Consider the following 14033-nt stretch of genomic DNA (forward strand, 5'->3'; position numbering starts at 1 on the left):
AATATATAAATATAAATATATTTTTTACATGTCATTATTATTTGCTTAACTTGTCTATACAATGTAATAATAAATTTATACATTGTTTTACATATTTAATTTGGTATTTATTCAATCTCCAGCCAATAGCACCAACCTCATTTAAAGTCCCGCGGGCCATTTTTCTGTATTGTTATGTTAATTTGGGATGGAGGCGTGCTTGGGCGGGAACTAGACCATTACCCCTTGTGCTCATGATTTAGGGTGGAAGACACCCACAAGTGCCCACTCAATGGTCTGGCTCCTTTCCCTGGCTGGACATTCTACCCTGGTTTTATATCCCCTTGGTTTTTTTCAATTGAAACATCTTTCTATATACTCTTTAACATCCTTAGGCAATTTCACTGATTTTATATTCATATTTCTTCATGTGTGAATATTTCACACTGATGCTACATCCCCTTCGGCTATTGGGCTCTTGTGCTTGCAGGCGACGGCTGTCTTGACTCCGGGAGCTGCGATGTGTAAAGAGGGTGGCTCCGCCCCCTTGCTGTCCCCGCTCCTCCCCCACCCGGGACGAGCGGGTCCACCCTCACATCGGCGCCATGTTGCACCTCTGACGTGGCTTGTCAGTGTTCTCACTGACGCCGCTACGTCATCTGCGTGCCCTACAACTGCGGGAGGGGGAGGTCCGCCCTCAGCGTTCCTTCCTCCACGAGGTCACGGATGATCCTGTCCGGACCCGCCATTGCCCGCTCACATGACGCTAGGATCCCAGGAGCATCAGCCAGCTTTGGGGACACATGGTAGGTTTAACACCACATCCTCAGTCTCTCCTTTCTTCACCATCTCACCTTCCCCCTGGCATCTTTCTCCTTTGGGTCAGCACCATGTCACACCACCCCTTTCTCCTCTCTCCCCTTTCCCCCTCCTTCTTCCCCTTCTCCCCTTTCCAGGCCACCTGTCACCCCACGAGTCTACCCATCTCTCATCCACCCCTGCACACTCACTCCTACCCCAGGCACCTTTCAATTTCTTTTTCTTTTTCTTGTCCTTCACACCCACTTTTTTCCATTACTCAGCCTGTATCCCTTTCACTTTCCACATCAGCTCCTGTTCATCACACCGCTATTTCTATCTCACCCTATCCACATCATTTTGCTACATCATTATCATTTTTCCTTCCTTTCACATACACAACAGATTTGCAAGGTCCAATCTCCCATCACTCTCTCACTACCCACCTACCGCGGACCCCCCTTCTCTGGCTGCTCTCCATGGGACCCTTCAGCTCCCGGGTCAGGCTTTCGGTCCGCCACCATTACACGGGAATCCAATCTCCATGTAGTTCAACCTGTGAGTAATCCACACTCCTTTGTATCATCATTATCCCTTTTGAATTGTTAACTTTAGCCTTACAGCCTTTCACATATACTCAAACTTATTGTTCTTTTGTAGATACATCCAAATACATAGATCTCTGAAGAAGGGAGATGTAGCTCCCGAAACGCGTCAGTTCAATTTGTATTGTATTCCACTATCATGGAACTATCAACATGTTATCCAGGCTATTGTCCAACCAAGTGGTCACACCAGGATATCTATCAACGTTTAATATTGTACATGCTATTACACTATGCCATTATGGCCATCGAGCCGTGCTATGTGATATTTTTTACATGTCATTATTATTTGCTTAACTTGTCTATACAATGTAATAATAAATTTATACATTGTTTTACATATTTAATTTGGTATTTATTCAATCTCCAGCCAATAGCACCAACCTCATTTAAAGTCCCGCGGGCCATTTTTCTGTATTGTTTGGTTAGGTACCTTTCCCCACTTCCAGGAGACATCGACGCGGCGCTGTCCCTCGGAAGTTCGGCCTCCTTCTCCTTCCTCTGCGCTCTTCACGCATGCACAGTAGGGAACCAGCTGTAAAGCCGAAAGGCTTCACTGCCGGGTTCCCTTACCCTGAATGGCGGCAGCACCCGAGAGCCAATATGAAAATAAGCTTCGGGTGCTGTCATCGCGGGTAAGTTCTAATATTTAAAAGTCAGCAGCTACAGAATTTGTAGCAGTTAACTTTTAATTTTTTCATGGGGCGAACTCCTCTTTTTTTGTGTTTTCTTTTAATAACAAATATGTTATACGTACCTACTCTGTGCAGTGGTTTTGCACAGAGCAGCCCTGATCCTCCTCTTTTTGTGTCCCCAGCCCCTGGTCCCTCCCAAACAGCTTGCTGTGGGGGCACCCAAGCAGGCTTGCTCCCGAGCTTCTGCTCTGCCTCTGCGTGTCCATTTAGACACAGAGCTGTGACTTGGATCTGCCCCCTCTCTCTTCTAATTGGCTCACTGGCTGTCACTGACAGCAGGGCTGGTGAGGGGCTGCTGCACTCAGATGGATTTTTACCTTCATGCATAAAATTGATAAAGGTAAAAAACCTTAAAAATGTAGAACCACTTTTAGCTTTGGGACAGGAAGCAAAGGGAAATCTCCCCAATGGGACACAGATAGTGGAAAAAAAACTGATAGGGTTTATAACCCTCCCTTACTCTATCAAGAATGGGGGGGGGGGGGGGGGAATTTGCCTTGAGTTACACTTTAATGGTGCACTCACATTTCTCACATTGGAAACTTTTTCATAGAACTGTTAACTTTGGGCTAACATTTTCTCCTGAACAATATATAGAGCTGCTTCTGTATTCTAAATATGTGAATGAATTCCTAGCTCTCTGCGTTTTGGTTTAGGCAATAAATAATTTTTTTGTAGGATGGACATCAACAGACCTTGTTACCTGGAGCACCTGGGTCACCTACTGTGTGCCAGCATCTAGAGACAGCAAGTCTGCAAGTGTTTATCCAGCAAACCCTCCAAGGTTTTGGTGCTGACATTATTCAGCAGATCCAGTGGCAAGTAACCATCTCGGGTAAGTAACCACAGACATCAATTATCTAGTTAGCTCCACTGGCCTTCTAGGTAAAGAAGAAGAGCCAGATGCTAGAACTAGATGATGCTGGATGCCCTCTAGGCAGGAAATGAGGCGGGACTATATGACTTATAGCAACTTCAAATGCACACTGTGAGAAGCTCACAATGGGCAGTAAAATCAGAATAAGCGCTTTCAGTACAGACACAGAGCCTGTACAATGCTACAAGACTGAATCTTGTCATAGGTGTGCACAGCCTATTGCATTAGGGTGTGCACCCCAAATCTCAAACACATATGTAGGTGCATGCATGTATATATATATATACTGACAGTGTCAGTAGGGCAGAGATTGGTGTCAGTAGGGCAGAGTTTGGTGTCAGTAGGGCAGTGACCCATGTCAGTCGTTTTATTTTCATTATATTATTTTTAATTTTTTACAATTTTTTTTTTTATTTTTTTTTTTTTAGGAGCCCAGAAAGGGGGCTTTGGTGAAAAATCAGGACTCTAAACAGGGTGAATATGCACCACATGGGGTGATTAGGATGTGCCCAGGCACACCTGGCACACCCTGTGCGCACGCCTATGAATCTTGTAAGGCTGGTGTTCAGCTTTAAAGGAACCTGACCTTGACTAGAGTACCTACAGTGCTGCAATACAGCAAGTATAGCCAGTGCCTTTGTTAATCTGAAAATGGATCCCTGTGGGGTTCCTTGGATTCTAAAGCTGGCCATACATGGCTCAGTTGGCTGAACAAAACAAGCTGAACTGATTTCCCCATCCCCACATTCGTGGTGGTTGAGGAAATCCTTCCCGCTATGTGTCTTGGCATTCTGACAGCCAAGCAGGACCCCTCACTTTCAGACTACACTGATCAGCGCTGCAGTCCATTGGCTGCAAGGGCTGATTGAATGCTGGTTTTTGGACCATTCGACAGAAGCTGGTTTAACTATCTGCTTCTGGTAAATAGAGAGGGCTACACACAGATCACACAGATTTCGATCCACGTATGACCAGCTTTAGCCTTCACAACCTCAATTTTTTCCAAGTACTGATCACTCCCTGTGGCTAAAAACCTCCCTTTATTATTTAACAAAATAATCCAAGGAGCTCTTAAGCTGAGAACAGACAAACCAAATATTGGGTGGAATCAGCCAGTGCTATAGAAACCGAACGACATTCGGCTGGTTTGTACAGCACCCGCTCGGCTTCAGTTGAAGAGACATGACTGAAAAAGGTCTGCAGATCAGCATCCGATCAGTGGTGTGTTCTGGTGGGGGGCCATCACCCTTTAAGAACACAATAGCTCAGCGGGGATATCGCTGTACTGACATCGGACTGTTAGTACAGTGGCACCTTCTGAGCTCTTCAGTAATTTTTCCTTAAAAAAAAAACTAGTAGTGTGCGCCAGGCTTTAGGGACACAGAGAACTAAAACGCGTGCCTTAAATATCATAACATGCCTTTACTTCAACACTAATGTAAGCTTAGGCATAATTAGGTTTGGTCAAATTCATTGCATTTTAAAAGGTCTATTTAAAGTGTAATTCCACCTTAGCAGTCAAATTTAAGAGGCCCCAACTATATGTTTGTTATATGCTCCATTCACAAAGCATACCTAAAAAAAATTTCTGAAAAATCTATATTTTTTACCTTTTTAGTTGTTTGTTTGGAGCAGGTTAGTACATAAAAATACACTGTAGACACTAGACAGCTTCTATTGCTTTGGATTGTAGCAATAAATAAGGGGCAGACTGGAGACAAAACACTGAGAGACAACGCATTAACATACAATGAATCGCCACAGACTTTAAAAGAACTTTAAGGCTCTGTTCACATATTGGTGTCCCGGAATCACCAAGATCCCGAATCATTGCAAATCTTGGGACGCCGTGCGATTCCCGTTACTTGCCAAATGCGGCACGATTTTGCCGCCATTGTCGCCTTTTGGGTGGCAGGCATCCCGCGATTCCAAAGCAGTGTAAGGTAAGTAGTCTTGTGTGGTCTTTGCACAAACCACCTAAGGTCTTGCTGCCCCCTCAAGACCAAGGGTATCCAAATACACTGAAAACCAACAACAAGAGAAGGGCGCACCAACCTTGTGCATTACCACTAAAACAGGTTATTAAAATCCAAAAAAGGTAGCACAAACGTATGATAATTGCAAACATGTAAGGAACTCTCTTGAAAAGCGTCAGCCAGGTATATGCGGATACCATCACATCATCCAGCACCATAGGAGAATCCTGGTAGTCCTGGAGGCGATTGGTTCCAATATCCTTACATGCGTGCAATTATCATGCTTTTGTGAGTACGATGTATGCTACCTTTTTTGGATTTTAATAAACTGTTTTAGTGGCAATTGTGGATGACTCCTGTTTAAAAAAAAAAAAAGGCCTCCTGGAGCTGAGAGCAGTGAGGAGAGCCATGAGTTGAATGCCTCCTGGAGCTCAGAGCAGTGAGGAGAGCCGTGAGTTGAATGCCTCCTGGAGCTGAGAGCAGCGAGGAGAGCCGTGAGTTGAATGCCTCCTGGAGCTGTGTGCATTAAGGAGAAGCAGTGAGTTGAATGCCTCCTGGAGCTGTGCGAGTTGAGGAGAGCAGTCAGCTGAAAGACTTCTGAAGGTGACGTGTTGGATGTTTTCTGTGTGCAAAGAAAACAAAAACTGTTGGTTTTCTGCTGTATGACCAGCAGTGTCTGCCCAGCAGTAGGTTGGGACAGACACCATAGGTAGGTTCCTGTGTGAGAAGGTAGACGCTGCAAGTGGCCAGGGATTATTTTATGTTTGTTTTTGAATTATGCTGTTTTGGATGCTTGCAAATGTTTGAAGAAAATTGGAAGAATAAACCATAGACTGTTGTTTTCAACCACTCCTCGGCTGTCTCTCTGTGTAACGAACCCCGCTACCGAGCTAACCCCTCACATATTGTGGAGGATGCGGGCAGTTAAAGTAAACCCAAAATAGAGGAGATACTGAAACAACTGGTTATAGCAAATGCAAGTCTCAACACAGCAAGCTCAGATAGCGGATATGAAAAAGCGAATGGAAAAGTGTTGGTTCATTTAGAAAATGTTGAAGAGGTGAAAAAGAAACTACAGAAAGACCTTGAAGCTGCTAATCAATGCTATGAGGAAAAGGCAGCTGCTTATGACAAGCTTGAAAAAACAATACACTGTTGGCTATGTGCAGAAGTGCAGCCAGGCAAAAGGCATTGCGTGTTGCAGGTGGTGTACCTGTGAAAGGAAAGTAAAAACATTTTTTTTTTCCTGCTGTGAACTGTTACATGACTGCAAAGGATGGGGCAGTCAAAGCAAAAAAAGGATGAAATCCTTGCTAAGGCAAGAGAGAGGCTGCTGTGGCTAGAGGGTTATTTACTACATGACCCAGCCACGCCAGAAAATTCAGAGTGTGAATTTGCTGTGAATTGGTGTAAATTAATCACCTCGTCCCCAGTTAAAGGAGAAGTGAAAGTGGTTGTCCCTGGCAACAGGAATCCAGGTGGACAACAGCGTGTGGAAAGGAGGAGTATGGTCGTCCGTGGCAGCAACATCCAGCCCAGCAGGGATGTCTGGGATCCAAGGAGTCGGTCTGCTGATGATCGTGACCAGTGGTATCCAGCGACAACGAGTGAGAGTTAGTCATCAAGGAGATGCCAAGGAGTTAAATTTCAGCGTCCAGTACCGTGCTTGGAGTGTGGTCAAATAGGGCATGGGATCTTTACTTGCCCCAGGTTCTGGAACACCGCTGGAGAGTCTGAAAAGACTGCAGTGCCGCATTATGGCCACAAAGAGGCGGTAGCTTGTGAGGATGCAGATGAGCGACCACGCACTCAAATGAAGCCAAAGTTACCTGCTACAGGATATGGTAAGATTGTTGCAGTTTGTGGGACTGGTTCCAGTGAAGTGGGAGTCCGTCTAGCTTGCAGATCTGAACAAGGTATGAAAACTGTGTTTGCTGCAGAATCCCAGGTGCCTCCTAGAACAGGTGATGCGGTGCTGCAGAGCACCCATGATGGGAGAACAATGGATTGGGATAGTCGGGCCAAAGAATTGATAGCCATGTTAGACAAGGCTCTGGCAGGTGAAAAGGGTGTGGAAACAACAACTGCTATGCCAGAAGGAGGGATCGCAGAGCAGCCGGTGGCTGAGGGAGCATTGGTGCCTGCGATAGTTGCTCCCTTCCAGTCAGAAGGACCGATTAAAGGCGCATGCATGGCAGATGAGGTATCCACCGCCCAACCTCTTAATGTCAAGTGTCAGGGTGACCATGTGACTGGTGTTGACTTGCAGAGGCTCATTGTTGTTGAGTTGGAGGGGATGAGTCTGAGACATACATCTGACAGTGTTCCAGGGGAGCACCAGGTGGTAATGATGGCTACCTCTGGTGAGGGGTAGGCCCCTTTAAATGTCTCACCCTCTCAGGCTGCAGTGGATGAGCCCCTCCACGTCTATGGTGAGGGAAAGTTCCCTAAAAAGGTGTGGCATATCGATGCAGAGTGCATTGAAATGACAAATGTATTACTGGAACTGCTTGAACTAATAAAAGCACATTCCTTGTATACCTGGGTGTCTCCATTCCAGTCGGGTATGTTGGAATCGGTGGAGTCAGGTAGTACAAGCTGTGCTGGGTAACCTTAGTCACCAGTGGAACAAGTGGGTACGGTGCTTTTTAATAGTGTTGCAAGTGATCTCAAGGTTCCCTATGAGGGTGCTTCCAGATACGGTTTGGTATGGAAGGCACTCTGGAGAGCTGATGGAGACGTTGGAGGTCTCTCCGCCTGATGTGGTGACAGAGAAAACTTCTGCTAGTGCGGTCCGAGGTGTGGCTGAGCAGGTGTTAGCAAATGGCGCGGATACTGTGTCACCCACTAGACCTCATGAGAAGGAAGGGCCTGATATGGACGCGGCAGGAGCTGAGATTTTGTCTGTCACCTGCAAAGAGGTACAAATTGAGGTACCTGGAGACACTCTAAAAAACATTACTGATGGTAACAGAAACTGTGACATTGGAAAATGTGATCAATTAATGATTGGTACTACTAACAATAGTATTGGTGACCAGAATGTTGAAATGTGTAAACCAGTGTGGGATATGGCATTATCTGATGATGTGGTACCACTGGACAAACCCCCTGAGATGGAAGGGCTGAGCATGGATCAGCAAACAGCAGAAATCCTGACTATAGCTCAGATAGAGTTGGTTAACACTGGGGGAAATAAGGGACAAAGTTATTTTTCCTTAAGCAAAGTGGGGTCCCTACATCTTCAGGATAAGGAGTTGGGGAGAAGTGTTAAAATAGACAGAGAGCCCCCAAAAAAGAAATATAAGCTCAGGAACCCCAAGGATAAAAGAAGACTGAGGGTACAGAGCGGTAGAACCAGATTAAGATTCGGGATAGGGCGTGCCTGGAAACACACCCGGATAAAGGATTGGGCCTACAGAGCTGATAGCTGGCACAGAGGTGTTCCGATCAGCTGGAAACGCACCCGAAAAAAAGATTGGGCCCACGCAGCTGATAGCTGGCACAGAGGTGTCCCGATCAGGAATTCAGGCTGGGGTGTTCCGCCCCTACTGGGTCAAAACAAGGGGTGGGGGGATATGTGACAGGAAGTCAGGTAAATCTGTGGGAGTTGTCACAGACAGGAGATACATTTCAGCCTTGTGTAGACAATTCACCAATTACTATAGGGTGTCGGCTGCAGAGGTAGCCAGAAAGGTGTAAGGACGTTGAAAAAGCTTCAGCTGTTCAGGATGAGGCAATTAAGGCCTCTATAAGTTATCCAGAGGATGACTCCTGTTTAAAAAAAAAAAGGCCTCCTGGAGCTGAGAGCCGTGAGTTGAAGGCCTCCTGGAGCTGAGAGCAGTGAGGAGAGCCGTGAGTTGAATGCCTCCTGGAGCTCAGAGCAGTGAGGAGAGCCGTGAGTTGAATGCCTCCTGGAGCTGTGTGCGTTAAGGAGAAGCAGTGAGCTGAATGCCTCCTGGAGCTGTGCGAGTTGAGGAGAGCAGTCAGCTGAAAGACTTCTGAAGGTGAAGTGTTGGATGTTTTTTGTGTGCAAAGAAAACAAAGACTGTTGGTTTTCTGCTGTATGACCAGCAGTGTCTGCCCAGCAGTAGGTTGGGAAAGACACCATAGGTAGGTTCCTGTGTGAGAAGGTAGACGCCCCAAGTGGCCAGGGATTATTTTATGTTTGTTTTTGAATTATGCTGTTTTGGATGCTTGCAAATGTTTGAAGAAAATTGGAAGAATAAACCATAGACTGTTTACCAAAAAGACAAAATGTTCCTGCGAGCTACCTCTCAATATTAGATTTTTAAAATGCCGCAAATACCTCACTTCTCATAAAAAGTGTAAATAATCTAAAATATAAAACTGTGTTGCGCAGAATAAAAATCTATTAAATATGATAAATATCCTCAATAAATAAACTGGTGCATATAAAGATCAAATGGGTAAATCCCTAATACTCTTCATCAATAAAAAATGTCTGATATAAATAATGATCAATATTAAATGTGCAAAATGTCCAGTGAATAATTCAGAAAAAGAATATTATAATATATACTCTCAATATATCCAGTGAAATCCTCATATAAGTGCGTAGTGCAAATGCTGTGCAAAGTGCGACAATATATAAACCAAAGTGCTAAACAAGTTCTAATATAGTACAGCACAAATTAATCCAATGTTAAAGTGCAAAGTAAATAGATGAAAAAATGTCAATATAAAATTAGTGTCCAAAAATAAAAAAATTCAAGTCCTTGTGAATGAGTGCAAATAACAATTCCTTGCAGTGCTCAAAACCACCAAAAGGTGGCAGGTGCTCCCCAAGATGAGTGACCAGAGTGTCACAGATCCTTGAATCACTGTGCACCCCCTTGTGAGTGGGCGCTCACCTTAGATACGATTATATCAGACTCATCTATAGGGGCTCCTTCTCAGGCATGACCCTTCCAGTGGTCCGTGGCTCAAAACACGATATAAATAAGCTCTTATAACGGGAATCAGGTAAATCACTCCATCAAACCCATGACATTCCAGTACCGAAGAGTCACCGTGTTATATGCAAAAAAAGGAAATTTCCAATAGTGCTTATACCATTAAAACATTTATTTCAGTATAAGAAGAATCAATGTAAACTCACATTCTTCGGTGCATCCATGGACCTTAATCAAGCAGTGTACAGTTATCCATGCAAGCCGCAATGGAAAAGCGGGAGACGCGGTGGCTGTGTATCCTCTCCTCTGCCAATACAACCCGACAGTCTCACAATCTGTGAAGCGCTCCATCCGTCCTAGCCCCTCCCCTATGCGTGACGACACAGGGACCTCGTGCCTTCCTCAGGGGAACGTGTGTTGTTTTCAACCACTCCTCGGCTGTCTCTCTGTGTAACGAACCCCGCTACCGAGCTAACCTCTCACACAATGCACAAGGTTGGTGTACCCTTCTCTTGTTGTTGTCCCGCGATTCTGCTTGGCCGATTTTACCACGATTTGTCAGGTGACAATCGCTGCAAAATCTCGCCACGTTTGGGGTGCCATTGCAAGTCACGAAAATGGCATGGGTGTCCTACTATTTGAAATGATTCGGGATCGCGGGCAGAATCGTGGCAATTCTGCCCACAAACCAGGACGCCATGTCGTGAACGGAGCCTAAGCTTTGCTAGAACAGACAGTTCTGCACATCTTGTTTACAACTAATGTTGAGATCTGCCAGCAAAAGTACAAAGTTGAATATGGCAAACACTACTCTCAGTCCCCTAATAATCAGTACATAAAAAAAGAACTAAGTGGGATGTCGCAGTCCTGGATTCATCATAAAATCGCATGTATAAAGGTAAGCAGCAATTTTTTTTTATTTAATATTCTAGGGTAACTCACTTTTATGGGGAAAAAAACAAACAAAGAAAAAACAATAGCGTATACGATTGCGACACAAATCATATTGTAATTGAATGTTATTAAAAAAAATCCTTTTAATAACAATCTGCAGCTGTTGTAATTTTCTGAAAATGCAACATGGCTACCTGGAGCTGTCTGTACACAGAATGTGTACTGACCACACCCCAGAAACATAATTTCCTGCTTGTGTGATTGGCTCACCGATTTTCCCAGAAGTCTGAACTAAGATACAAGTCAGATTTCTGGCATCCCTTTCAACAAAAATGTAATTTTTGGTGAGATACTCCCAATAGGAACACGTCTAAAGGGATGCAGACCCAGCAGCTTTCCTCATTAGAGCCCTGCAGCTGCACAGCTGATAGATAATTATGAAACCACTCCCATTTGACCCACTGAGCACAGAGGAATAAACAGGGATTTCTTCAGAATAACAAAAGGTAGGAATCTGCAACAAAGTTGGTTAAAATCCTTGTAATGTACAGAGCTCACCCAGAGGGGGTGTTTTCTTTGCAACAGAAGTGGAGTTACGCTTTAAGTTATGCTATGTGAATGGGAACATATATCCCAATTTGGCTGCAAACGTGGAAATACACGATCATTTACTTTGCATGTGCTGTTTCATATTTTGCTTGAGCTGTTTTTTTAGATAGATAATGGCAGAATTTTACCAGTAATATGTCAGGAACACAAAGTTTGGCAGAGTGACTGCCAGCTGAAGCCATCTCCAGTTATTAATGAAATAAGCCACGCATGCAAGTGCCAGAAGTCCAACTGTAAATGCAACTTGGTAAATAACTCCGACAGTTCTTCTGTGATCCAAGCCGACAACCTCTGCAACTAGAAAAGGGTGACAATAGTAAGACGTATTAGTATTGCAATATTAAATATGTAGCCATTATTGGTAATAGCCCTATACGTACCTAATATGTCCTGCTATTCTGCTCTGTAACTTCAGCTACAGAAACCTTTGAAAGTTGAAAAATGTTTCAATATTAACCACTTGCCAACTAAGCAATGTATATTTATGTCTGCAAAGTGGCAATCCCAGGCAGAATCACGTTAACCACTTGCCGACCGCCGCACGACTATCTACGGCGGCGGTCAGCCCCTCACAGGCAAAGTGACGTAGGTCTACGTCGCTCGCCTGTGAGGGTTTAGGGAGCGAGCGCGCGCCGCCGGAGGCGCGCTCCCGCTCCCGCGTGGTCACGGACCCCCCCGCGCGTGTGACCGGCGGACCCGATCGCCGCCGGCCACTCTGCGATCGGCGGGGGAGAGGGAGAAAGTCAGGCAGCTTGTGTAAACAAGCTGCCTGTCATTCTCCTCTCTGTATGAGAGATGATCACATGGATCTACTATGTAGATCCATTGATCACTCTGCATACAGTTGAAGCCACAGCCAATCACAGTTAGAATCACGCCCCTAGGGACACACACAGCCCCTCCCTCTCAAATAAAGTTAACCCCTTCACTACCATTGTATTTTTACAGTAACAGTGCATATATATAGCACTGATTACTGTAGAAATGTCACTGGTAACCCCAAAAGTGTCAAAAATGTCAGTCAAGGGTCCGATCTGTCCGCCGCAATGTCGCAGTACCGCAAAAAAAATCGCAGATCGCCGCCATTACGCGTTAAAAAAAAAAACAACAAAAATGACAAAAATCTTTCCCTTTGTTAGTAAACGCAATAACTTTTGCGCAAACCAATCAAAATACGCTTTTTGCGATTTTTTTTTTACCAAACATAGGTAGCATAAAACAAATTGGCCGAAAATATTAAAAAATTTTGATTTTTACATTTTTTTGGGGGGGAATTTCATATAAAAAAAGGGGAAAAATATTGCTATTTTTGCAAAATTTACGCTCTTTTTTTGTTTATAGCGCGTGATCAAAAAATCGCACAGGTGATCAAATACCGCCAAAAGAAAGCTCTGTTTGTGGGAAAAAAAGGACGCCAAATTCGTTTAGGTACAGCGTCGCACGACCGCGCAATTGTCCGTTAAAGTCACGCAGTGCCGAATCGCAAAATACCCTCTGGTCGTTTAGCAGCCAAATCCTCCGGGGCTTAAGTGGTTAATAAACATCATCTGCCTGGGAGGAGCTAGGGGGCGAGCGCTCCCGCCCCAATCGTCAGCGGGGAAGCCAGTGCGGGTGTCAGGCGGCTCCGATTGCCGCCTAACACCGGCGATCACCCCCCGCTGACAAAGGATGGACGGCTAAAGTAAACACAATGTTTTGCAGGACAATTTCATGGGTCAGATGGTGAATGCACCGACAATAAACAATGCGGTACTTGACCTACTGATTACCAACAATACAGACCTGCTTACGGATATAGAAATACGGGACAACTTAGGAAACAGTGACCATAGGTCAATTAGTTTCAGTATTAATCATAGTAATAGGAAACATAAGGGTAATATAAGAACACTGAATTTCAAAAGAGCCAGTTTCCCAAAACTGCGCTCGCTGCTAGAAAATATCAAATAGGAAAGAACCCTGGGAACAAAGAGCACGGAGGAAAAATGGGAGTGCTTCAAGAGCATACTTAACAAAGGGATTGGCCAGTGCATTCCAAAGGGAAATACATTTAAAAGAGCAAAACTAAACCCTGGGTGGCTAAACTCCAACATAAAAATGCATATTAGTGCTAAGGAAAAGGCCTTCAAAAAATACAAGACTGAGGGGTCATTGGCAGCATTCAAGCATTACAAAGAGTGTAATAAAAAATGTAAAGACGAAATCAAGGCGGCTAAAATAGAACACGAGAGACATATAGCGGAAGAGAGTAAAAAGAACCCCAAAAAATTATTTAAGTATATAAACAGTAAGAAAGCGAGGCCAGAACACATTGGCCCCATAAAAGATGACAAAGGAAATATGGCCACAGAGGACAGAGAAAAGGCGGAAGTGTTAAATAATTTCTTCTCTTCAGTCTTCACAAAAGAATTATGGGGCTACACTAACCCAGCTTGTAAGGCCAAACTAAATAACACACCTCAGGAAGTACCGCCATGGCTAACAGAAGATAGACTTAGAACCAAACTAGAGAAACTTAACATAAATAAATCCCCGGGACCGAATGGCTTGCACCCGAGGGTTCTTAAAGAGCTCAGCCAGGTGATTGCCAGAGCATTATTCTTGATCTTTAAGGATAGTTTACAGATGAGTATGGTGCCAGCTGATTGGAAAAAAGCCAACGTGGTACCAATATTTAAAAGAGG

The 14033-nt window shown here is 44.5% G+C and overlaps 1 protein-coding gene across 2 annotated transcripts in view; it reads right to left on the minus strand.

The window, feature by feature from the left end:
• SLC22A2 (solute carrier family 22 member 2) overlaps window positions 1-14033 on the minus strand; it is a 213205-nt gene that overhangs the window by 65043 nt on the left and 134129 nt on the right. The window contains exon 4 of one of the 2 annotated variants that reach the window (XM_082250268.1): window positions 11478-11646. The exons of the other annotated variant lie outside the window; for it this stretch is intronic. Within the exon in view, the coding sequence (XP_082106394.1) occupies window positions 11478-11646 (169 nt within the window). The remainder of the gene's footprint in view (window positions 1-11477; window positions 11647-14033) is intronic. 2 annotated transcript variants of the gene reach the window in all.

Source organism: Pelophylax lessonae (genome assembly GCF_965119305.1).
Source record: "Pelophylax lessonae genome assembly, chromosome: 3".
In the NCBI taxonomy this organism is placed as follows: Eukaryota; Metazoa; Chordata; class Amphibia; order Anura; family Ranidae; genus Pelophylax; species Pelophylax lessonae.